Source organism: Colobus angolensis, unplaced genomic scaffold (genome assembly GCF_000951035.1).
Source record: "Colobus angolensis palliatus isolate OR3802 unplaced genomic scaffold, Cang.pa_1.0 Scaffold282, whole genome shotgun sequence".
NCBI lineage: Eukaryota > Metazoa > Chordata > Mammalia > Primates > Cercopithecidae > Colobus > Colobus angolensis.
The window spans coordinates 1,377,961-1,401,146 of record NW_012116066.1 but is presented as its reverse complement, the minus strand read 5'-3'; the positions used below and the strand labels follow the sequence as shown (position 1 = coordinate 1,401,146).

The following is a 23,186-nucleotide window of genomic DNA, read 5'->3' as shown; positions in this document are numbered from 1 at the left end:
AAAAAAAAAAAAAAAAATATTTTCAGTTCATGGTTGGTTAAATTCATGAATGTGGAATCCATGGACTGTGTGTGTGTATAATCAAACTTTGGAAGTTTACTTGTGTTTTATTTTTGTTTTTCAGTGAAACCTGATCCTCCACATATTAAAAACCTCTCCTTCCACAATGGTGACCTACATGTACAATGGGAAAATCCACAGAATTTTATTAGCAGATGCTTATTTTATGAAGTAGAAGTCAATAACAGCCAAACCGAGACACATAATGTTTTCTCCGTAAGATTTTAAAATTATTGTTTTTATTTGGCTATTTTTCTTTTACTTGAATTTCTTACATTGAAATATCAATGAAACATAGCTCTTACATTTGTCAACTTATGATGATGATGATGGTAATGAAACTTCTTGTCTAAAATAAGGCATGGTGGAAGATTTGAAGATGTATGGTATAATAGTATCAGCTGCAAGTTTCAAGCCATTTATTAATTCATCTGTAAGCCTCTCGAAAAGGCCTATTAAACAGTAATTCACGTGCTCAACACGTTCTTATTAAATGTTTACCATATGCCAAGCACTCTTTTGTGTGCTGGGGTAAGGCAGTGAACATGACACCTGACAAGTTTTCTTTCTTCATGAATCCTACATAATAGAAAACGTATGTAAATAAGCAAGCTAATTTCAGAGCATGAGTGCTGTGAAGAAAATAAAATGGTATTTTTATTTTCTGATGTAGTAGAGTGACTGGGAGAACCAGAGGGAATATTAGGTAGGGAAATCATCTGAGGTAATGACATTTGAGATGAGACCAGAATGATGAACAGACACTAGCCATGTGAAGATCTGGGTGTAGGGGTTCAGCAGATACAGACTCTGAGGCAAGAATGAGCTTAGCATGTGTGAGAGACCAGAAAGAAGGGTGGTGTGGTCAAAATGTAGCAGGAAGAGATGTCTAAGCAATAGGCAGACATCAGATCATGCAGACACTTTGGAGGCTTTGATAATACCATTCTGTTTTCTTGGAGTTTGTGGCGATTAAAGTAATCAGATTTGAATAGTCAATATTTGTTGGATTATGTGCCTGTATGCTATTCAGAATCAAATGCAAAACATGCTAATTAGAGGTCCTGTAGGACACTGACCAGAATGTGCTATAATCTCAGGACATCAGTCCAGTTGTTCTGCTTTATGGTAAAGGTCACAAACTAGGGCCTCACACTTTTTTGTTTGGAACACAAAGTCGTGTTTTGTTTGTTTCTTTGTTTACTAGATTTGAATTTTTTTGCCCAGATTTTAAATCATAGTACCTTAAGAGTGTATGTCCATAAGATGGCGCCTTAGGACCATGAAGACTGCACCACTCACTTGTCTGCTACCTGCCCGGACCCTTTGTGTGTTTGAGCTTTAGAGGTTAGAAGTGAAGTGTTTTATATTGGCTTTTAAAGGAGCCTAGCATCTCGCATGTGGGTAAATTCCTTGGTCCAGTTGTTTCAGCTTGTCATGGTACTTTCAAAATGCTTGCTAAAATAAGCCAGTGTTGACAGGCTGTAATTCCAACTCCAGAGGGAGTGACCAAGTCCACAGCATAACAGAACAGCAAATGCTCTTCTGGGCATTTGCATTATGAATCCTTCTGCTGAAATATAATAATCATGGCCGGGCGCGGTGGCTCAAGCCTGTAATCCCAGCACTTTGGGAGGCCGAGACGGGTGGATCACGAGGTCAGGAGATCGAGACCATCCTGGTCTACACGGTGAAACCCCGTCTCTACTAAAAATACAAAAAACTAGCCGGGCGAGATGGCGGGCGCCTGTAGTCCCAGCTACTCGGGAGGCTGAGGCAGGAGAATGGCGTAAACCCGGGAGGCGGAGCTTGTAGTGAGCCGAGATCGCGCCACTGCACTCCAGCCTGGGCGACAGAGCGAGACTCCGTCTCAAAAAAAAAAAAAATAATAATAATAATCATTATTAGTACCAGAAATTAAGTGCCCCAGGAAGTACAGCAAAGGGAAAAAACTAAGGGCTTCCATGTGGAAGGGGGTTGGTGCTTGAATTTACGACAAAAGGAGTTATCAGAAAACTGAAATACACTTGTTTACTCCAGTCTTTACTGTTCTCTCCTTTCTGAAATCCTGAGATGCATGTCTGAAATCCTGAGATAGTATTCATTTTGCCACTCAATTATTTGCTGCTGTTTAACTTATCACATGTATACATTTTCTCTCCACTGAAAATATAAACTACAGAAAACCAAGTGCCACATGTTCTCACTTACAAGTGGGAGCAGGACAATGAGAACACATGGACACATGGAGGGGAACAACACATACTGGGGTATGGCAGGGGGAGGGAGAGCATCAGGAAGAACAACTAATGGATACTGGGCTTAATACCTGGGTGATGGGTTGGCATCAGGAAGAACAACTAATGGATACTGGGCTTAATACCTGGGTGATGGGTTGATCTGTGCAGCAAATCATCATGGCACACGTTTACCTATGTTACAAACCTGCACTCCCTGCACATGTACCTCAGAATTTAAAAGTTGGTATTTTTTTTAAAAAAAAGAAAATATAGACTCCTGTAGGAAAGAGTCGAGTGCTGTCTACTTTGTGCTGTTCCTGCTACTAAATAGTAGCTAACGTGTATTAAGTGATTACTATGTGCTAGGTATCTTAATAAGCACTATATCTGAATTGTTTCATTTAATCCTCACAATAATCCTAAGGATCTAGGTCCTGTTATTTTGCCTCCATTTTACAGATAAGAAAACTTAGTTACTCCTAAGGTCACATTTCTAGTAAGTGGTAGAATCAATATTTAACCAAAGTCGTAACTCTAAAACTTAGATTCTTAACCACTAGACACCACCTCAATACTTCCTCTTAACAGCAATAGCTATCATTCATTAAGTGTTTATGGCATGCTACAAAGATGCTCTTCTATGTGCTTCTTCATACAGTAGCTCATAGCAACCCATGAAATAGAAACTATTTTAACCTATATTTTATTGAAAAACTAAGGCTCAGAGAGGTTAAGTAACTTGCTACAAGCCACACAGCTAATAATTCAGTAACACTTCAAAGTTTGGTTGGTCTCCATGTATTTAACTTTGACCAAGAATACTTAGCATAACATCATGTGCATAATCGTCATTTAATATATTATTATTGAATTGAGTTACTTTTTTTTTTTACAAACTTCTGAACTGAAGAGAACATATACACTATGGAAGTTATCTACCTATATCAGAACTATTTTCTATTTGGAATTAACTCTGTACACTTGAGTTTAATGTTCTCTCTCCTAGCAGATGTAGAATGTCATCAGTTTTTTGTGAGCTCACAGATTTTGAGCTCTGCTGCTTAGAATTTTTTTTTTCCTTTTGGAGGAATTATTTTGTCTGGTGTTACACTTAAGAGGGGGAAGTAAGTGGGAACATGAACTGGTACCATCACATGGGGGCTATGGTTAGAGGTAGCTTATGACAGAATTATAAAGTAAGTAACAACTTGTCTCTGACCACCCCCCACCCCTCAACCTTCCCAGCAAACTATCTTCTTGGTGCCCTGACTTTCCTTCTCTTAGTGGTCTCTGAATAGCCAGTAAACTATGCAGGGGGGTTTACATTTGAACAAGAGCCTAGAGACCTAAATCTATAGGTTGATTCGCCAAGTTTGCAATTTTTGTATATGGGAGATGGTCCAGGGGAGGAGGGACATCAATTTGCAACTTGATCCCTTAACTGGTAGTTGACGCTTGTGATTCCCCAACAGGTCTACTATTCTGAATGGCCAGTAATAGGGTATACTAGCCCCCCTGAGTGGGTTTTTTTTTCTCAACCCCTGTATGAAATATTGAAAGGATGTCCCTTCATCATTTGCTTGGCCTCTCAGCTCTTCACACATGCTGGTAGGAACTATTTAGTGAATGACATTGAATGTCAAAAATAATAGCTGTGTGTTCTGGTCTTGGTTCCAAGTTTAAACATCTCTTTGATAGAAGTTGACTATTTAAGCAAACAGATTTTCATGTGTTTTTTACTCCATTTTGGAAATACTTGCATTTAAGGAAATTAGTATTCTCTTTACATTAGACAGCAAGTGACTTTTATTATGTGGAGGAGAGTTTTGCATTACACTTTCTTTTCTCCAACCCAGTCACGTTTTATATCTTATACTCTCAACAAGGGACACTGGTTTCTCACTCCGTGTCTCCTTTTTAGAAGTTTTTATTGAGGTATAATACACAATCAATTATACAAAACATAACCTATAGCTCAATGATTTTTCACAAATGATTTTTCACCTATGTAACCAGCACCACAGAAGCCCCCTCATAATCCCCTTCAGTTGCTATCCTCCCGAAGGGCAGCTACTATCCTGGTTTCTAATCCCATAGATTGATTTTGTTGCTACTTTAAAACTTTATATAAATGGAATTATAGAGAACATACTTTCTTTTCTTTTTGTTTTTCTGAGACAGCATCTTGCTCTGTCACCCAGGCTGGAGTGCAGTGCAGTGGCACAATCTCAGCTCACTGCAACCTCCGCCTCCCGGGTTCAAGCGATTCTTCTGTCTTAGTGTCCGAAGTATCTGGGATTACAGGCATGCACCACCACACCCGGTTATTTTTTTTTTTTTAATTTTTTAGTAGAGATGGGGTTTCACCATGTTAGCCAGGCTCCTGGCTCTAGAACTCCTAGCCTCATGTGATCCACCCTCAGCCTCCCAAAGTGCTTGGATTACAGGCGTGAGCCACTGTGTCTGGCCCAGAATGTACTTTTTTGTGTTTGCCCTTTTTTTCACTCAACATTATGTTTATGAGATTCACCAATGTTGTTTCTTATAGCTGTAGATGGTATGTTCTCATTACATTCATTCCATTGTGTGAATATACCATACTTTATCTATTATCCCATTGATGGACATTTGGATAGTTTCCAATTTGGTTTTATGAATGGAGTTTTTATGAACATTCACATACTTGTCTCTTGGTACACATGTGCGTACATTTGTGTGGGGCATTTATATAGGCATACATGGGTCATAAGGTTACATATGATTGTCTCTAACAGATAATAACAGTTTTCCTAGATGATTGTGTCAGTTTACACTACTAAGCAGAAATTGTGAGTTCTAGATGCTTCATATCCTCTCACAACACTTGTTGTTGTCAGGTAAGTGTGTGTATTGTTATCTTGTGGATTTAATTTGCATTTTTCTCATGACCAGTGATGTTGAACACTTTTTCAGATGTTTATTCGCAACTTGCTTATCCTCTTGTAAAGTGCCTGTTCAAGTCTTTTGCCAGTTTTTTTTTTAAATTGGGTTTTCTGTCTTTGCCTTATTAGTTAGTAGGGTAAGAAAAAATATATATGCACATCCTTTGTCAGAAATTGCAAATATGTTCTCACACTCTATGCATTGCCTGTTTATTTCCCTAATAAGGTGTCATTTGATCAACAAAAGTTTTTAATTTTAATATAGATGACTTTATTTAAAAATTCCCTTTATGGTTAATATGGGAGGTTTTTTTGGTTTTGTTTAAGAAATAGTTCCCTTCTTCAAGGTCATTAAGATATTCTATGTTTTCATCTAAAAGCTTGCTATAGTTATGTATTTATTAATTTATTTTATCTTACACATTTAAATCTGCAGCATATCAGGAACTGATTTTGTGAATAGTGCGAGGTAGGGGGTCAAGAATCTTTTTTTTCCATTTGCATATGTAATTGACCCAGCACCATTTATTAAAGACCAACCTTTTTTCACTGTACTTGATCATCTTTTAATAGGATAAAAGGAAAGCTTGTTAGAAATGACTAAGTGATGGAAAATGGGTTTTTAAACATTTAGAACTCATTAGTTTGTTTATTTATTTTTATTTTCAAGGTCCAAGAGGCTAAATGTCAGAATCCAGAATTTGAGAGAAATGTGGAGGTCAGTAAATTCAACATTAGCTATTTGGGCTTAGACTTAGAGCAGTTGGGGGTGGAGCATAGCATAAATATGAGCTGCTTTGAGAAAAACAAATTACTTTGTTCTGTGAGTTACTGCCAATTTTTTTGAAGAGTCAAAAATAATTTGAATTGCAATCCAAGTCTTAATCATAGACAGAATTTGGCAGATAATTATATTATGATTCAATAACAGTGAAAAAGAATAAGCTGGTAATATTCCTTGTGTATTTTTATTTTATGCCTAAGAATACATCTTGTTTCATGGCCCCTGGTGTTCTTCCTGATACCTTGAACACAGTCAGAATAAGAGTCAAAACAAATAAGTTATGCTATGAGGATGACAAACTCTGGAGTAATTGGAGCCAAGAAATGAGTATAGGTAAGAGAACATACTTTTTATTAAAATGTAAAACATTGATGCATAAAAACTAAGCTGAAGCAGAAAATAGACCAGGGAAAGGGGCTGTCATGCTCTCTTGATGTCAGGAAAAGAGTACTTACAATTGAAATTTATTTTCTTTTTAATCACTTTCAAATCACCCAGGGTTAATTTACGTATACAGTTTTTTAGAAAACCATAATCCAAATGGTTTTGTGTTCTTCTCTATCTCATTTCCTTTTTTATTAACAAACTGAACAAAAATATAGAAAGCAGGCATAGGCTGCACACAGTGACTCATGCCTGTGATCCCAGCACTTTGAGAGGCTGAGGCGGGAGGATCGCTTGAGCCCAGGAGTTGGAGACCAGCCTGAGCAACATGGTGGAACCCCATCTCTACAAAAAATACAAAAATTAACCGGATATGGTGGTGCACGCTTGTGGTCTCGGCTACCCAAGAGGCTGAGATGGGAAGATCTCTTGAGCCTGGGAGGAGGAGGTTGCAGTGAGCCTAGATTGTACCACTGCCCTCCAGCCTGGGTGACAGAGTGAGACCTTATCTCAAGAAAAAAAAAAAAAAAGGCAGACATAATCAAATCTACACATGGTACAGTACTAGAGACTGTCCTACAAGTGGTTGGCAGAAACAAGAGTGGAGCCATTTAATAGAGAGAAACCTGTATCTAAGTTTGAAAAAAAGTCATTTATTAATTGAAAGGCTGAGCAAGCTAGGCTCAAGTACGGGACTGGAAAGACCTGTGCTTTATGGATGTGTGTGTGGTGGGGTGGGATACAGGGCTTTATTTGACTGTAAGTGCAATGTGACTCAACATTGTAACCTTAAATGTGTCAAAAAGGCATATACAATCTTAGGAGTGATAAGTGGAGCACCCAGAAAGGAATGCTGCAGGTTGGGGCACAGAGCTAGGGCCACATCAGAATTGTGCAGTATTCCATTCCAAGGCAACACATTAAAGGAGTTGCCTTGGCAGACCAGAATCTATCTTTGAAAGGGTAATCAGGATGTTGAAGAATCTCAAAACTTGGCAAGGAACAATTGGTAAAGTAACTTTGAGGAGTCATGAGTGCTGATTTCTAATATTGGAGGTATTGTCAGGTACAAGAAGGAATAGGCTTTACTTTTTATGTCTCCAAGGGGCAACACAGAACCAACTTAAGAACTTTTTAAACAACTGTATATGAGTCAAACAGGTTGTTGAGGTAGCCCATTCCCTATTAATTGAGAAGCTCAACAAGTTATGTGCCAGGCATGGTTGTATTAGTTTATTTATTGCTGCATAACAAATTACTCCAAAGTTTAATGGCTTAAACCAACATACCTTTACCATCTCACAGTTTCGGTAAGTCAGGAGTCTAGCCACAGCTTAGCTGGAAGTCTCATGAGGTTGTAGTCAGGCTGCAATGAGAACTGAAATCTGTCTGAAGGCTTGACTGGGGACAGAGAATCCATTTCCAAGTTCACTCATATAGTTGTTGGAAAGCCTCAGTACCTCACTGGTTGCTGGATGGAGGCTGTCACAGGTTGAATTGTATCTCTCAAAAAGATATATTCGTAGGTTTCAACCTCTGGTAAATGTGAATGTAACCTTATTTGGAAATAGGATTTTTGCAGATATAATCAAGTGAGGATGAGGTCATGCTGGATTAAAGTGGACCCTTCATCTATTGCCTAGTATCCTTATAAAAAGAGCAGCCATACAGAGCACAGAGACACACAGACACACAGGGAAGAAAGCCATGTGAAGATGGAGGCAGAGAATGCAGAGATGCAGCTACAACCAAAGAACACCAAGGATTCCCGGGAGCTACCAGAAGCTAGGAAGAGGCAAGGAGGGATTCTTCTCTAGAGCCCTCAGAGGGAGCATAGCCCTGCTGACACCTTCATTTTGGACTTCTGCCCTCCAAAACTGTGAGATAATACATTTCTGTTGTTTTAAGCCATTCAGTTTGTGGTAATTTGCTTCCCTTAGTTCCTTGCTACTTGGACCTCCCCATAGAGCTAATTCCTGACATGGAAACTGGCTTTCCCAAGTGAGTAATCCAGGCAAGAAACAGTGTGAGAGAGCACCCAATATGGGAACCATGGTCTTTTTTAATCTAACCTTAGAAATGACATCCCATTACTGCTACTGTTCCGTTTTTTAGAAGTGAGTCAGTTAGCCTAGCCCACGCTCAAGGAGAGGGGATTACACCAGGGTATGAATATCAGGAGGCAGGAATCATGTGGAGAAATCTTAATGACTACCTGAAACAATGGTGCCAGGCCTTGATGATGCTTTCTAGACGTTCATGACCTAGTGGGAAAAATGAGTTTGTATGTAGACAAACGATACTCTATATGTTAGGTGTAGCAAAGCAGGCTTTGGAATTGTACAGTGTAACTGGAATTTGAGGCCTGACGCCATTATTTACTAAATCCTTCTGGATGACTTACTAAACCTCTCTGAGCCTTATCTTTCTCATGTGCTTAAATGAGAGATAATGCTATCATTATAGCATATATATGAGATAAGCATGCAAAACCACCCAGTATGGTATCAGACGTATGGTAGGTGCATATTTAAGAATAATAGTAGTTGTTGTTAGGATTATTTTAGGTATTTTAGTAGTGGTAAGTAACCAGTAAAATATGTAGTCACTGTTAATGAGATGACATTTAATATAGCATCTTTGTTAATAGTGTTTAAAACTAGTTAAGATCTTCCGATTTACCTGAGCGGGCGGGGAAACCCGCCCCATGAGGATCCCCTGGGCTCACCCAGTGCACAGGGGAGGCGTCCCGTTTCTGGGCCCCTCTCGGTCAGCCCATGTAGCCGCCATGACCTGGAGCACCACAGCCGGGGGCGCCCACCAGCTCAACACCACCACATTCACGCGGCAGCGCTTCCCCGCCTGGCAACCACTGCTGTTGGCCTGCATTACGCTGCAGCTCTTCTACGCGGGCCTGGCCTTCTTCAGCCTGGACCTCTATTACTCCTCCAACAGTATCAAGGAGCTGGAGTACAACTACACTAGCAGCCCGGGCACCAGCAACTGCTGGGTGTGTGCTGCGGCTGGCCAGGACTGCGCGCCACCGCCCACCTGCTCATGCGCCTGGTACTTCTCACTGCCTGAGCTCTTCCAGGGCCCCGTGTACCCCTACTACGTGCTGACCAACTTCTACCAAAACAACCGGTGGTATGGAGTGTCCATGACAACGCGCAGCTGAGCAGGCTGCCCAGCACGCTGCACCACCCGGTCAATGAGTGCACCCACTGCGCTGCCTGCCCATGGCGCACCTTGCAGCATCATTACCAACAGCCTCTTCAACGACTCCTCCTCACTGTGACACCAGCGCCGGCCGGCGGGCCCTACGTGGAGGTGCCGCACTACCGCACTGCACCTGCATCGCCTGGTAGACCAACAACTATCCCATCAAGTTCTACAACCCGCCACTGGTCAACGGCAGCCTGGCACCAGCCTTGCATGGCACGGCACTCCCGCCCAACTGGCACCGGCTGGTCTACGACGAGCTCAGCCCCATCCCCAACAACACCGGCTTCATCAACCAAGACTTCGTGGTGTGGATGCGCATGGCAGCGCTGCCCTCATTCCGCAAGCTGTATGCGCACATCCGCCAAGGCAGCTGCTCAGCTGGGCTACTGCGTAGTGTCTACTGTGTCAGCATCACCTACAACTACCCAGTGCGTGCGTTTGGCGGCCACAAGCTCCGCATCTTCAACAGCATCTTGTGGATGGGTGGCAGGAACCCCTTCCTGGGCATCGCCTACCTGGTCATCAGCTCCCTCTGCCTCCTCACCGGCTTTGTCATGCTGGTCATCTACATTTGCTACGAGGACCAACCAGAACGATGACGACAATGGGGAGGAGGGGTGATTCCAGCCTTCCAACGACCCTTCCTGCTTCTTGCCAAAACTGTTGCAAGCTTCTTTCAGCCTCCCCCTTTTGCCCCTCATCCTATTCCAACCTCTCCTCACTTTTCCTCCCTTTGTGAATGAGGGTGCCAGAGGAGGGAATTACCCACTTACTCTTGGGGGCTGCTAAACCCTGTTGCCTGGTGGCGGAGGGTTGACTGCAGAGTGAAACATCCTTGCAAACTCTCCCCACCTCCTTCATGATACTGAGTTGCCATGTTAGGTTCTCCAAGTCTGAGAGTGGAAAGGATCCCCATAGAGACTCATTTTCAACCCCTACCAGAGGAAGAGATTGAGAGACCTAGCAACATGAAATAACTCAATCAAGATCAGGCAGCTGGCAAATGGTTCCTGACGCTAAGGCTAGAGCTTTTGCCACTACAGTACAGTGGTTTTCTTTTCTTTGTGGGGAGGGTGGGTTGGGATGGAGAGAAACCCACAAATTGTCTGCAGAGGCATGGAGGGGTGTGGGAGAACATATTTGTTAAATATGCAGATAGATGAGGAGGCACCAACCCGAGATTCTGACACAATAATGCTGGAGTGAGATGCTTGAAACTGTGTTTTAACAAACTCCTCTGGAGATTCTCATATTCTCTCAAATTTGGAAATCACTACCCTGAACCAGGTTGGGCCTGAAGCAATCACCTGAGTCCAGTTTTTCAGATAGTAATTTGTTCCCAGGGACAGTGACACCATAATGTTACAGGTTTGGTCTGGCACTCTGCCTTAAATATAGTACGCTCTAATGACTTGTGGAATGAATTTTTAAAAAATCACTATCTCTGGGCTGGGCGCTGTGGCTCATGCCTGTAATCCCATCACTTTGGGAGGCTGAGGTGGGTGGATTACTTGAGGTCAGGAGTTCAAGACCACTCTGGCCAACATGGTGAAACCCTGTCTCTACTGAAATATAAAAATAAGCTGGGCATGGTGGCAGACGCCTGTAGTTCTAGCTCCCTGGAGGCTGAGGCAGGAGAATCGCTTGAACCTGGGAGGCGGAAGTTGCAGTGAGCCGAGATTGCGCCCATGCACTCCAGCCTGGGAGACAGAGTGACACTGACTCTGTCTCAAAAAAATTAAATTAAAAAATATCACTATCTCTGGAAAACTAGTTGGTGTACAGATTTGTAGGACAGGGTTTGTGTTGATGTATTTCATATTTTAGTATAAAAGCAAACAGGCAGACTTTACCAGATACTGTGTAGAAACTTGAAAATGTGAGGCCAGTTTGTACATTTCAGAGGGAATGCTTTAACTGTAGAATCAGATAGCTGGAAGGGATCTTTGAGGGAAAGTACTTTCCCTAGTCACATCTATGTCTCCTGGCTCAGTCTTCTTCGTCATTTAATTTGTGTGTGTGGGTGTGTGCACGCGCGCCTGTGTGCACTTACAAAGGGCTTCATTCATACCTTTTCTCTTGGATCTGGAAAAAAAAATTTTATGTTTTCCAATGAGATATGTTTGTTTGTAGTAATCATATTTGAATCAATACTAAGGCATATATAGTTTTATATGTAAGCTAGAATCTTAAAATTATTTGAATCTTTGAGATAATGTTAAAAGTCTTAGCTAAAATCATTCCATTGATTTTATCGATTGACTAATATCAATGTTTAAAGTTCTAAGAAGGAATATTTTTATTTAAAAGAATCTTTCATGGCAAAATAGCTTAAAAGAACTTTAAAAAAACCCTTTGTGATATGTTACCAGTTTATTTGCTAAAAGCAGTTATTTGGTATTTGTCAGACAGAATTATTCAGTGCCTGCTGTCTATTATAACTATTTTCCAGTTACTACTAATTCGTTTATACTCCTTCCTTTAAAGCAGTGCAAGATCTTGAAGTTTTTTTTTAATCACTTAAGAAATATCGAATTGTATTGAATAGTTTACATAGTTTAGTCTGTTCTAGTTCTTTGAAAGTTACTGAACAATGGACAATGTGCATGTCACTGACATCTGTCTCAGATCTTCTGGGACAATCATGATTTAAGACATTCTATCCCATTATTACATATACCAAAAAAACTTGGATAATTCCAGTGTGTTGGCTTTCCAACTCCTGAACACTACACAATTTTATTATCAGTTTTTGAATAGTGATTTTAGGCTATGAAAACATTATTATATGTACATAGAGAAATTTTTATTTTTTATGAATGTTTGAGCTCACTAGCCCAGTCCTCCTCTATTTTGAATAAGAGAGTTTACTACATTTTTTTACTGTGTAGTTGAAAACAACATGTATTTTGTCATTTTTAGAATGGTTAGTCTATTTCTATATAATTTTAAATGAGGCTGGGCACAGTAGCTCATACCTGTAATCCCAGCACTTTGTGAGGCCGAGGCGGGCAGATCACTTGAGGTCAAGAGTTTGAGACCAGCCTGGCCAAAATAGGGAAACCCCGTCTCTACTAAAAATACAAAAATTAACTAGATGTGGTGGTGTGCGCCTGTAGTCCCAGCTACTTGGGAGACTGAGGCAGGAGAATCGCTTGAACCGTGGAGGCAGAGGTTGCAGTGAGCTGAGATCGTGCTCTTGCACTCTAGCCTGGGTGACAGAGTGAGAGAGTCTGTCTCAAAAAAAAAACCAAAACAAACAAAAGTTTAAATGAGACCATCAATTTTAAGGGATTCTGATTCAGATTAATCAATATGGTTCCAGGCCCTAGTCTCTGAGTTTTTGAAAGAGAATAAAGCTTATATTTGTCTTTTTAAAAATATCCTGATTTCAGGTAATCTTTTAGGTATTTGTTCACCCAGGGAAGTTCAGGCACCAGAGGAGGACTTTTTTTTTTTTTTTTTTTTAATAATTAATTTAACAGAAGATAAGATAATTGAAGAGTTTGGGAAAATAGGTTGGGGGAGGGAGCAGAAATATTTGTGATCTTACTAGCTAATGGAATTGCTGCTTGGTTTATTACTAAAAGGGTTTTATTTTTCAAGTCTTTCTTCTGTTTGCTTTTCATTCTCCAGGTAAGAAGCGCAATTCCACACTCTACATAATCATGTTACTCATTGTTCCAGTCATCGTCGCAGGTGCAATCATAGTACTTCTGCTTTACCTAAAAAGGTAAGGTAGCTGCCCAGGCAGGTTTTGCAGTTTCTGATAGCCTGTTTGCTATGGTTATTACTCTTAGTGCTTGTGTTTTATGTCTGCCCAGTGTATTAGAAGCATGTTGCCTGTAAGTGGCTTTTGGGAGCATGACATGACAAGGAAGTATTACTGTGCCCACTTTCTTTTTTCTTTTCTTTTCTCTTCTTTCTTTTCTTTCTTTTTTTTTTTTTTTTTCCCTGAGATGGAGTCTCTGTTGCCCAGGCTGGAGTGCAGTGCAGTGGTGTGATCTTGGCTCACTGCAGCCTCCGCCTCCTGGGTTCAAGCAATTCTGCTGCCTCAGCCTCCCGAGTAGCTGGGATTAGAGGTACCCACCATCATGCCCAGCTAATTTTTTGTGTTTTTAGTAGACAGGGTTTCACCATGTTGGCCAGACTGGTCTCAAATTTCTGACCTCAAGTGATCCACCCTCCTTAGCCTCCCAAAGTGCTGGTATTACAGGCATGAGCCACTACACCTGGCCACTATGCCCACTTCCTAATGAAAAATGTGTTGGATTAGTTTTCCAGGGCTCCCTGCTCAAGCACGGCTCCCTTTGCATGTGTTTAGGATTGTTGAATAGGTCCTATGTTTACTTAATACTCTTCCAAATACCTAATCTATCAAGCTAGTCAGTAGTTCTTGGAATGAAGTTTTAGAAATGGAGACCATTACTAATAAAATGACTGTCTAGTATTAATACAAAGCAGGCTACTACTTAATATTGTGGGAAAGAGAACTTTATCAAGTTGTAATGAATGTATGGTATCCATTCCTTGAGAATGTATTATTTTCTCTATCTCATTATAGGACTGTTACTTGCTCTTGCAGTAAATAACTAAGGTTGGAATAAGGTTATTAAGCTAGATCCAGAACCAATTTTTTATCATTATTTCAACATTGATTCAACATATATAATATATATATATTGAGTGCCTATTTGTGAACCAGGCAGTGTTCTAAGTGCCAAAGTTACAGCAGTAAACAGGACAAAGTCCCCATTTACATTCTAGAGGGAAAGATACACACATGCACATATACACAGACACACAAAATAAATAATAAATACTATGATTTCACAAAGAAGTATAATTGACAGTAGTGGGGTACGGCTAGGAGGTGCATTTTACATAGGATGGCCAGAGGACTTCTCTCTGAGAAAGTGACATTTAAGGAGAGACTCCCAATAATGTAAAGGAGTGAGTCACTCAGATATTCAAGGAAAGAGCACTCCAGGCCACGGGAACAGCAAATGCCAAGTCCCCAAGGCTGAAATGCACTTGGTTTGCTTGGCTGGAGTGGAGAGTGCAAGGTGGAGAGTAGCAGCGAGTGAGGACAGAGGTTGGCCAACCAGATCACGCCAGCCATAGCAAGGAACTGAGATTTTATTCTAAGCATGATGAGGAGCACTGGAGAGTTTTGAGCAGAGTTGGCACGTGATCTGAATTACCGTCATAAAGATCATTGTAGTTGCTGAGTGAAGAACTGACTTGGGCAAAAGTGGAGGCAGATGGAGTAGTTCGGAGGAATTGCAGTGTTTTGGCAGAAAGATGAGGATGACCTATACTAGGGGGTTAGCAATGGAGATAGCAAGAAGTGGTCAGAAATAGTATATATTTTGAGAGTAGAATTGATAAGACTTGCTGAAAGCTGCCTGTCTGTGGAGGTATGAGGGTAATTGAGGATTCAGAGATACCTCTTAGATTTTTGGCTTGAGCAACTGAGTGAATGCTGGTGCCATTTACTGAGACAGAGAAGACTGTGAGGAAAGCTGGGTTTTAAGAAAGATAAGGACTTCAGTTTTGCACATGTTAAGTTTCAGATGCTTATTAGATATCCAAATAAAGATGTAAAATAAGCGATTGTGTGCATGAATCTGGAGTTGAAGGGAGGGGCCTGGGCTGGAAATCTAATTTTGGGAATCCTCAGCATGTGAATGGATTTAAAGCCCAAAGACTGAAGGGAGTGCTCATAAAGTGAATGAGATAGACAAGAAGACAAAAGACTGAATCCTAGGGGCACATCCATGGACACTTACTGGGAGATGGAGGCAAGCCCATTAAAGGGCACTGTAAGATTGGAAAATGGAGAGAAGTTGGAAGAAAAAAGAAACAACAGGAATGTATCCTGTTCTCAGAAGATTATTTTTTTTCAAACTTATACACAGCAAGTGCCCATCTGGTCTATTAAAAGTAGAGCAGCATTAGATGATAGGGTATAAGTAATTCACTTATTCTGATGGCCCCTGTGCTCCACCTATGGGCAAGAGTGGAACTTAATGACCTTAGAACATTGATTTTTGTGTACCCTATTTTAGAAATTTCTTCACAACTGCCTTGTCAATAAAGATGACTTGTGTACCATGTCTTTGGTCTATGCCTTCTTTTAATATGGTGGTATTTATGTGGGACACTCCTATGGACTGGAAGGTTTGAATCAAAATGTCTCTGTTTTCTTAAAGGCTCAAGATCATTATATTCCCTCCAATTCCTGATCCTGGCAAGATTTTTAAAGAAATGTTTGGAGACCAGAATGACGATACTCTGGTAAGAACAGATTTCATGGGGCTTAAAATCTTTTTTTTTTTTTTTCTTGGAAGCTATGGGATTTTTAAAAAATATGGTAAAGTATCCATAACATAAAATTTATTATTTTAAGCATTTTTAAGTATACAGGCTGGGTATAGCGGTTCACGCCTGTAATCCCAACACTTTGGGAGGCTGAAGCAGGAGGATCACTTGAGCCCAGCAGTTTGAGACCAGCCTGGACAGCATGCCACTGCACCCAGCTAATTTCTATATTTTTTTGCAAGATCCCATTTCTACAAAATATATAAAAATTAGCCGGGTGCAGCAGCATGCACCTGTAGTCCCAGCTACTTAGGAGATTGAGGTGGGAGGATCCCTTGAGCCCAGGAGTTCAAGGTTGCAGTGAGCCATGATCATACCACTGCATTCCAGCCTGAGTGACAGAGCGAGACTCTCTTAAAAAAATTAAAAAAATAAATAAAAAAGAGTATACAGTTTAGTGTCATTAAATGCATTTATAAGTTGTGCAACCATCACCATTCTCTCTTTCCAGAACTTTTTCGTCATCCCAAATAGAAACTGTGCCTGTTAAACAGTAATTCCCCATCCCCTCATTCCTCCCACCCCTGGTAGCCTCTATTCTACTTTTTGTCTCTATGAATTGAATATTCTGGGTACCTCCTATATGTGAAATCATACAATATTTGTCCTTTTATGTCTGGCTTATTTCATTTACCATAATGTTTTTAAGGTTCATTCATGTTGTAGCATGTATCAGAATTTCATTTTGAAATTGGTTCTTCTAAAGTACAATTTATTTTTAAAAACTTGAAGAAGAGCTGATTTAAAATATAGTATCTGAGGCCAAGCATACCAGTGAAGAAGTCTTCAGAATACTTTGCTCATCTTATATGACTGGACTCCATTCTCTCTCTGGTTAGGGGACATATTTTATCAAAACATGCAGGAGGGAAGGCCTCCTTTATAAAGCTAGCCTAATGAGCAGGCCTTCTGACTCTTGGATAATTTAAAAAACTTGATGTGGGGATATATAAACATAGGGTAAGCAATTGAAATGCATTGTGTTCATGTTGTTTCTTGGAAAGCTAGACTCCAGAGACATAGAAATGGAGCAGCCCTACCCCAACTGTTATAGTTGGTTTCCTGCAGACTCTCATGCTAGAATTTGTGGCTAGAAAACTTAAGACATTATGGCAACAAAAGGGTTTGAGGCTTCTGTGATAAATCCAACTAAAGTTAGATTTCAACTTTATCATCCACCCTACTGAAATAATAAAAACACTAAGTGAAATAAATATTATTATCATTATGTGTATCTTAAAGGAATAATAACAAGCATAGGGCAGTTAATTTAGGGAAGTAGTACTGCATAGTAGATAATAGCTTGATTTCTGGAGTCAGATTGTCTGGATTCATATCCCTGCTGTGTCATTTACCATCTTTTTGACCTTGGATAATTTTCTTAGCTTCTCTGTGACTCAATTTTTTCATTAGTAAAACGGAGGTAACAATAGCACCTGCCTCATAGTGTTGTTATGTGAATTAAATTAATTTAATACCCAACAGGTGATTAAATGGAAACTGCTTAGCCTACCTGGTACATTGTAAGTGCTTAATAAGTGTTAGTGATTAGTATTACTATTGATGATAATTTATTTTTATCTTTAATTCCCAAATAATTATTGTAGTAATGGGCGATTCTCAATGGTAGTGATGATATTTGGTTAGGGAAGGAAGGCAGAGAGGCAGATATGCTATCAGAGGAGGATTCATTTGGATCACTTTTTCACCAGGTCATCTTCACAGACAGTAGATAACTCTGCCAGACCCTGGGAGTCAGGGCATGTAGATCCAGAAGTTAGGTACCTGATAAGGACATTGCATGCCGTATCTGGAGCGAGTATGATAACTATGGTTCTCCAACTTCAGTTGAGTCACAATCAACTGGAGTGCTTATAAGAAATACAGATTTCTGCACCCTACTTCCAATCCCCTGACCTGACCTGATTTGGCAGGTCAGGGACGAGTTCTAGGACTCTGCATATTTAACAGGAGCCCACAGATGATCCATGTCCTGCTAAGAGAGTCTGTAGACCACACTTTGAAAATCACTGATAAAGATATTTACCCCTGTGTCTTATGTCATTTCACCAGCTGTGATAGATGCTGGAGGTTGGGAATTGTACTCTAACAACTTTAACCAGTTATTGAAAGTCTGCTATGTGTCAGACTATGTATTAAGTGCTTTGCCTATATTACCTTATTGAATCTTCATAACCACCCTATGGAGAAGATGCTATTGGTATTATTTTACAGATGAGGAAATGGAGCCCCAGTGAGGTTAAACGATTTAGTTGCAGTCACACAGCCAGTTGGTGGTAAGGTAGAATTTGACCCAGGGCTGTCTTATGCTAGACTTCTCTTGGTCTTTCTACTAGGCTGCATTGCCTCTTGTAAGATAGAATGCTTGTCCTGAAGAACCTCACCATCTTCTAAGACGTCTGTATGACAGAAGTAGAGGATTGGGATAGGGGATTTCTGAGAAAAAGATTTGGGATTATATTATGAATAGCTTTAAATGGGAAGATATTGGCATGTCTTGTATATATTAATGGCACTTTTCATGCACTGCTGGTGGGCCTGTAAAATGATAGATATCCTTTCTGGAGGGCAAACTAGTAAAATGTAACAGGAATCTTTGAGCCTATGATTATACTTTTAGGAACCAGTTTTGAGGAAATAATCCAACAGTGGCACAAGAGTGGTCAATGCAGCATTTGCTTTTAACATGAAAAATTAGAAACCAGTGAAACATAACAATCGAGAATTAGTTTAAAAAAATTAAAATTAGGTTTTCAAAGCATTTAATGTTATAACAAAATACTCAAGATACAGGAGTAAGAAACAGACTATAAACGTGTATATTACAATCATAATTTTTATTAAAAATGCTTTAATATATACATAGAACGAGGAGAAGGAAATGGGTCTGAATGAATGATCATTTCTAGGCAAAGGGATTGTGGGTAACTGATATTATTCTCTCTCTACCTTTCTAAAATTTCCAGATTGCCTATAGTGAGCATGTACTACTTTTATAATAGAAGAAACCCTGTACAAGTCATTAAGGGAAAAAGAAAATGTTGTAGTCATCCAGGTCTGAGAGATAATAGGGACTTGAACTTAGGTGGTAGCAGAGGAGATTGACGTAAGAGACATTATTAAAGGAAATCAACTCATTATGATTTGGTGAGTCTGTGTGGGTGATGAGAGGTAGGGAGAGTAAAAAATAATTTCAAGTTTTCAAGTCTGAGTAATAGAGTGAATGATGGTAACACTGACAGCAAAATCAGATCAATTATCTTTCTCAGAGATGGGAAAATTGCTTTTTTCAATTTGCTGTCTAGAGGATAATATGTTGTTTCTGTCCCGATGAGTCAGATAATTCTGTAATTTGGTGACGCACGTATACTGACAATATGGGCCATTAAAAGCACAAGGTATTTTTGTTTTGTCCATTGCAGACCATTAAACAAAATCAGTTCTTTAAAACTAAAAGTATAATAAAAATTCCAGAGATGGGGAAAGGTAAGAGAACAAATTTTTATGTCTGCTTTTAACCAAATGGCATATGCTGCATATTCTTTTACTTCTGGCATCATTGAATTATTGAATGAACATAGCCCTAGAGGTCATCTAATGAGGTGGATGTTGACATGTTTAACTATTTCCCTTTAATTATAAATGTTCAAAACTCAAGATTCTCACTCATCTCCCGAGATGGGGACATTAGGAGCCACAGAGAAGTTTCTTAAGGACTGTCATTGTTTTAAGCCAATCTTGTATTGCTATAAAGACATACCTGAAACTGGGTAATTTATCAATGAAAGAAGTTTAATTAGCTCATGGTTCTGCAGGCTTCAAAGGAACTGTGGTGCCAGCATCTGCTTCTGGTAAGTACCTCAGGAAACTTACAGTCATGGTGGAAAGTGAAAGGGGAGCAGGCATCTCACGTGGTGAGAGTGGGAACAAGAGGGGGTGGGAAGTGCCATACACTTTTAAACAAACAGCTCTCATGAGAACTCACTGCTGTGATGACAGCATTAAGCCATGAGGGATCCATCCCTATCACCCAAACATTTCCCACCAGGCCACACTTCCAACGTTGGGGATTACAATTCAGTATGAAATTTGGCGGGGACATATATCCAAACTCTATCAGTCACATAGAGAGGCAACTGTAAAACCTGGACTAGAACCCATATAGCCCAAAGTTACCAACTTCCAATCCAAATAAATAATCTTTGTTCTTTTTTAAACACTCTTTTCTTCCACACTGCACCATTAATAGTTGTTCTTATAGAACAACTTTTTAGTTATGGCCATAAATAAATTAAATCTTCAGTATAGTTTTCCTTAAAGTTACTCGTGTTTTGATGTTTTGTTCATTACTGTAGTAACATTTTGGCCAACAGCATTTCTTTCTGTTGCTTTGCTATTTGCCTTTTCCTTATGACTAATTGGGCTGTTGGCCATATTGAGGGGAGGTAAGGGGAGTTGCAGAGGGAATTGCTTCTCCTCTCTATCTGCATTTCTTTTATCCATTAAAAAAAAACTATTCTCCCCCTGCTTCTTGGAAACCAATTCTTATTTTCAGCATTGTGCCATTTTTATATTCCTGATCAGAAAGGAGCTTTTTAAAACATGGGGATAACATCCAAATACTGCTGATTGTTATTTTTTTACTTCAGTGTGTATCTTCTTTTTTTCTTTTTGGAGATGGAGTCTCATTCTATCACCCAGGCTGGAGTGCAGTGGCAGAATCTCAGCTCACTGCAAACTTCGCCTCCCAGGTTCAAGTGATTCTCCTGCCTCAGCCTCCCGAGTAGCTGGGACTACAGGTAGTGCCACCATGCCTGGCTAATTTTTGTATTTTTAGTAGAAATGGGGTTTTGCCATGTTGGCCAGGCTGGTCTCAAACTCCTGACCTCAGGTAATCCGCCCGCCTTGGCCTCCCAAAGTGCTGGGATTACACGTGTGAGCCACCATGCCCAGCCTCAGTGTTTATCTTTAAAAACTGAGAATGCTTTCCTACATAGTCAAAATAGCATTACTGTACTTTAAAAATTATTAATTCCTTAATTTCATCTAATACTCAGTCCATATTCAAGTATTTCCAACTGCCCAAATTGTCAGGAGACAGATACTATCCAGTCGTCTCACCACTGACCACTAACACAGTGTTTGAGATTGACCACTATATTTAAGGTGATAACAGCATGTCCCCTCCTGCCATCTGCACTTATTTCCCCTGTTGCTTCAACACAGATAATCTGTGTAGTGTTATGCTAGCACCTTGTCAAGTCTTCAGCTAATGCTTTTTACATCAGTTGATATCCTTGCTTGAATCAGTAATTTCCTTAGGGGTTGGGTTGAATATTACAATTTTTCTCTTTCTATCATTTCTACATTTACTTTTGTTTGTTTGTTTGTTTTGAGACAGGATCTTGCTCTGTCACTGAGGCTGGAGGGCAGTGATGCAACCTCTGCTCACTGTAGCCTCAACCTCCTGAGCTCAAGCAATTTTCCTGCCTCAGCCTCCTGAATAGCTGGGACTATAGTCACGTGCCACCACACTCAGCTAATTTTTAAATTTCTTTTGTAGAGATGAGGTCTCACTATGTTGCCCAAGCTGGTCTCGAATTTCTAGGCTCAAGCGATCCTCCTGCCTCAGCCTCCCAAAGTGCTGGGACTACAGGCATGAGTCACCATGCCTGGCCCATTTCTACACTTATTAGCTGGCACTTATCTATAAAGTGCTGCTTTCAGTCATCAACTGAGCTCTTTAGTTGTTCTGAAATTCAGTTCCTACTAAAAAGGCAAGATGCATATTTAATTATTTCCCTTTATTTATCAATTTTTAAGGCGAGGAGTTAGATTAATAGACACCTCAGATAGTACCAAGTTTTCCTCTCCATACCACCACATTCAACTTGTTTTTTTTTTTTTTGGAGACAGGATCTCACTGTATTGCCCAGGCTGGAGTGCAGTGGTGCGATCATGGTTCACTGCAACCTCAACCTCCTGGGCTGAAGTGATCTTCCCACCTCAGCCTCCCAAGTAGCTGGGACTACAGGCGTGCACGACCACGGCCAGCTATTTTTTGTTTGTTTGTTTGTTTTTTATAGAGATGGGGTTTTGCCATGTCTCCCAGGCTAGTCTGAAACTCCTGGGCTCAAATGATCTGCCTTCCTTGGCCTCCCAAAGTTCTGGGATTACAGGCATGAGCTACCATGCCGAGCCTCAACTTATTCTTTTTCAAGTTGCAATGATTTTAAGGTGTGGAGATCTACAATTCATTTTGTATAATTTTCTGTTTTGAATGTTAATCTAAAGAGGACTGGGGCATGAAATAGGTAGACTTGTATACCAAGGCCAGTGTTTTTGCATGGGGCTAAGGTACATGAAGCTGTCTTCACTTCTATAGACAATCCATTCTGGAAAATATCTTTTCCAAATCTTGAAAGTAATCTTAAATTGAGACTTGATGTTTCGTTGTACTACCAAATTTATGCCTGTAAAATGTAAAAGCCTATATAACATGCTGTTTTTCTGGGCTCAGACAATTACCAACTAAAAACCAGTTGTGTAAGCCCCCTAATCACTGATTTTCTTCATCTATGATGTTTTTCATCTTTGGCCATTACTCTGTTGTTGATTACTTTGTTTTTAAAATTGGCAGTAAGGATTGAATTTTGGACTGGTAATTGTGTGGATTTATTTATTTTTTCCTACAAGTGGTTCAAGTGGTTTTAAAATTAGACAGGTGTATAATTCACATAACTGAATAACAGGAAAGAGCCATTGCATTTATTTCTTTTACCTTACATGGACATATTCGTAGAAGCAGTACTCAGGAAAAGGCCACTGTGTTGATAAAGGGTGGAAATGAGAGTAATTCCAATTTTGGGGATGCAAAAAGGCAATCAGAAAGATTAGTGTATTCTGAAAAGCCCCTTCTGTTGTAGTGTTCACCTCATTACAACAAATTGCTTTTTTCTTGTTCAGCACAGCCACGTGTTGGGTCTAATATATATATATATATATATATATATACTTCACCACTATACTTTCATGCATTTTTTTTAACTTTTTTTTTTTTTTCTGATCACTTGGGAGGCTGAGGCAAGTGAATCACCTGAGATCAGGAGTTCGAGACCAACCTGGCCAACGTGGCGAAACCTCATCTACTAAAAACACAAAATTAGC

At 40.0% G+C, this 23,186-nt stretch overlaps 1 protein-coding gene across 1 annotated transcript in view; it reads left to right on the top strand.

The window, feature by feature from the left end:
• Nucleotides 1-23,186, top strand: part of IL13RA1 (interleukin 13 receptor, alpha 1) — a 66,357-nt gene that overhangs the window by 33,669 nt on the left and 9,502 nt on the right. The window contains exons 6-10 of the mRNA XM_011948695.1: nt 125-276; nt 5,892-5,939; nt 6,206-6,338; nt 13,251-13,347; nt 15,830-15,914. Coding sequence (XP_011804085.1) covers nt 125-276; nt 5,892-5,939; nt 6,206-6,338; nt 13,251-13,347; nt 15,830-15,914 — 515 coding nt within the window. The remainder of the gene's footprint in view (nt 1-124; nt 277-5,891; nt 5,940-6,205; nt 6,339-13,250; nt 13,348-15,829; nt 15,915-23,186) is intronic.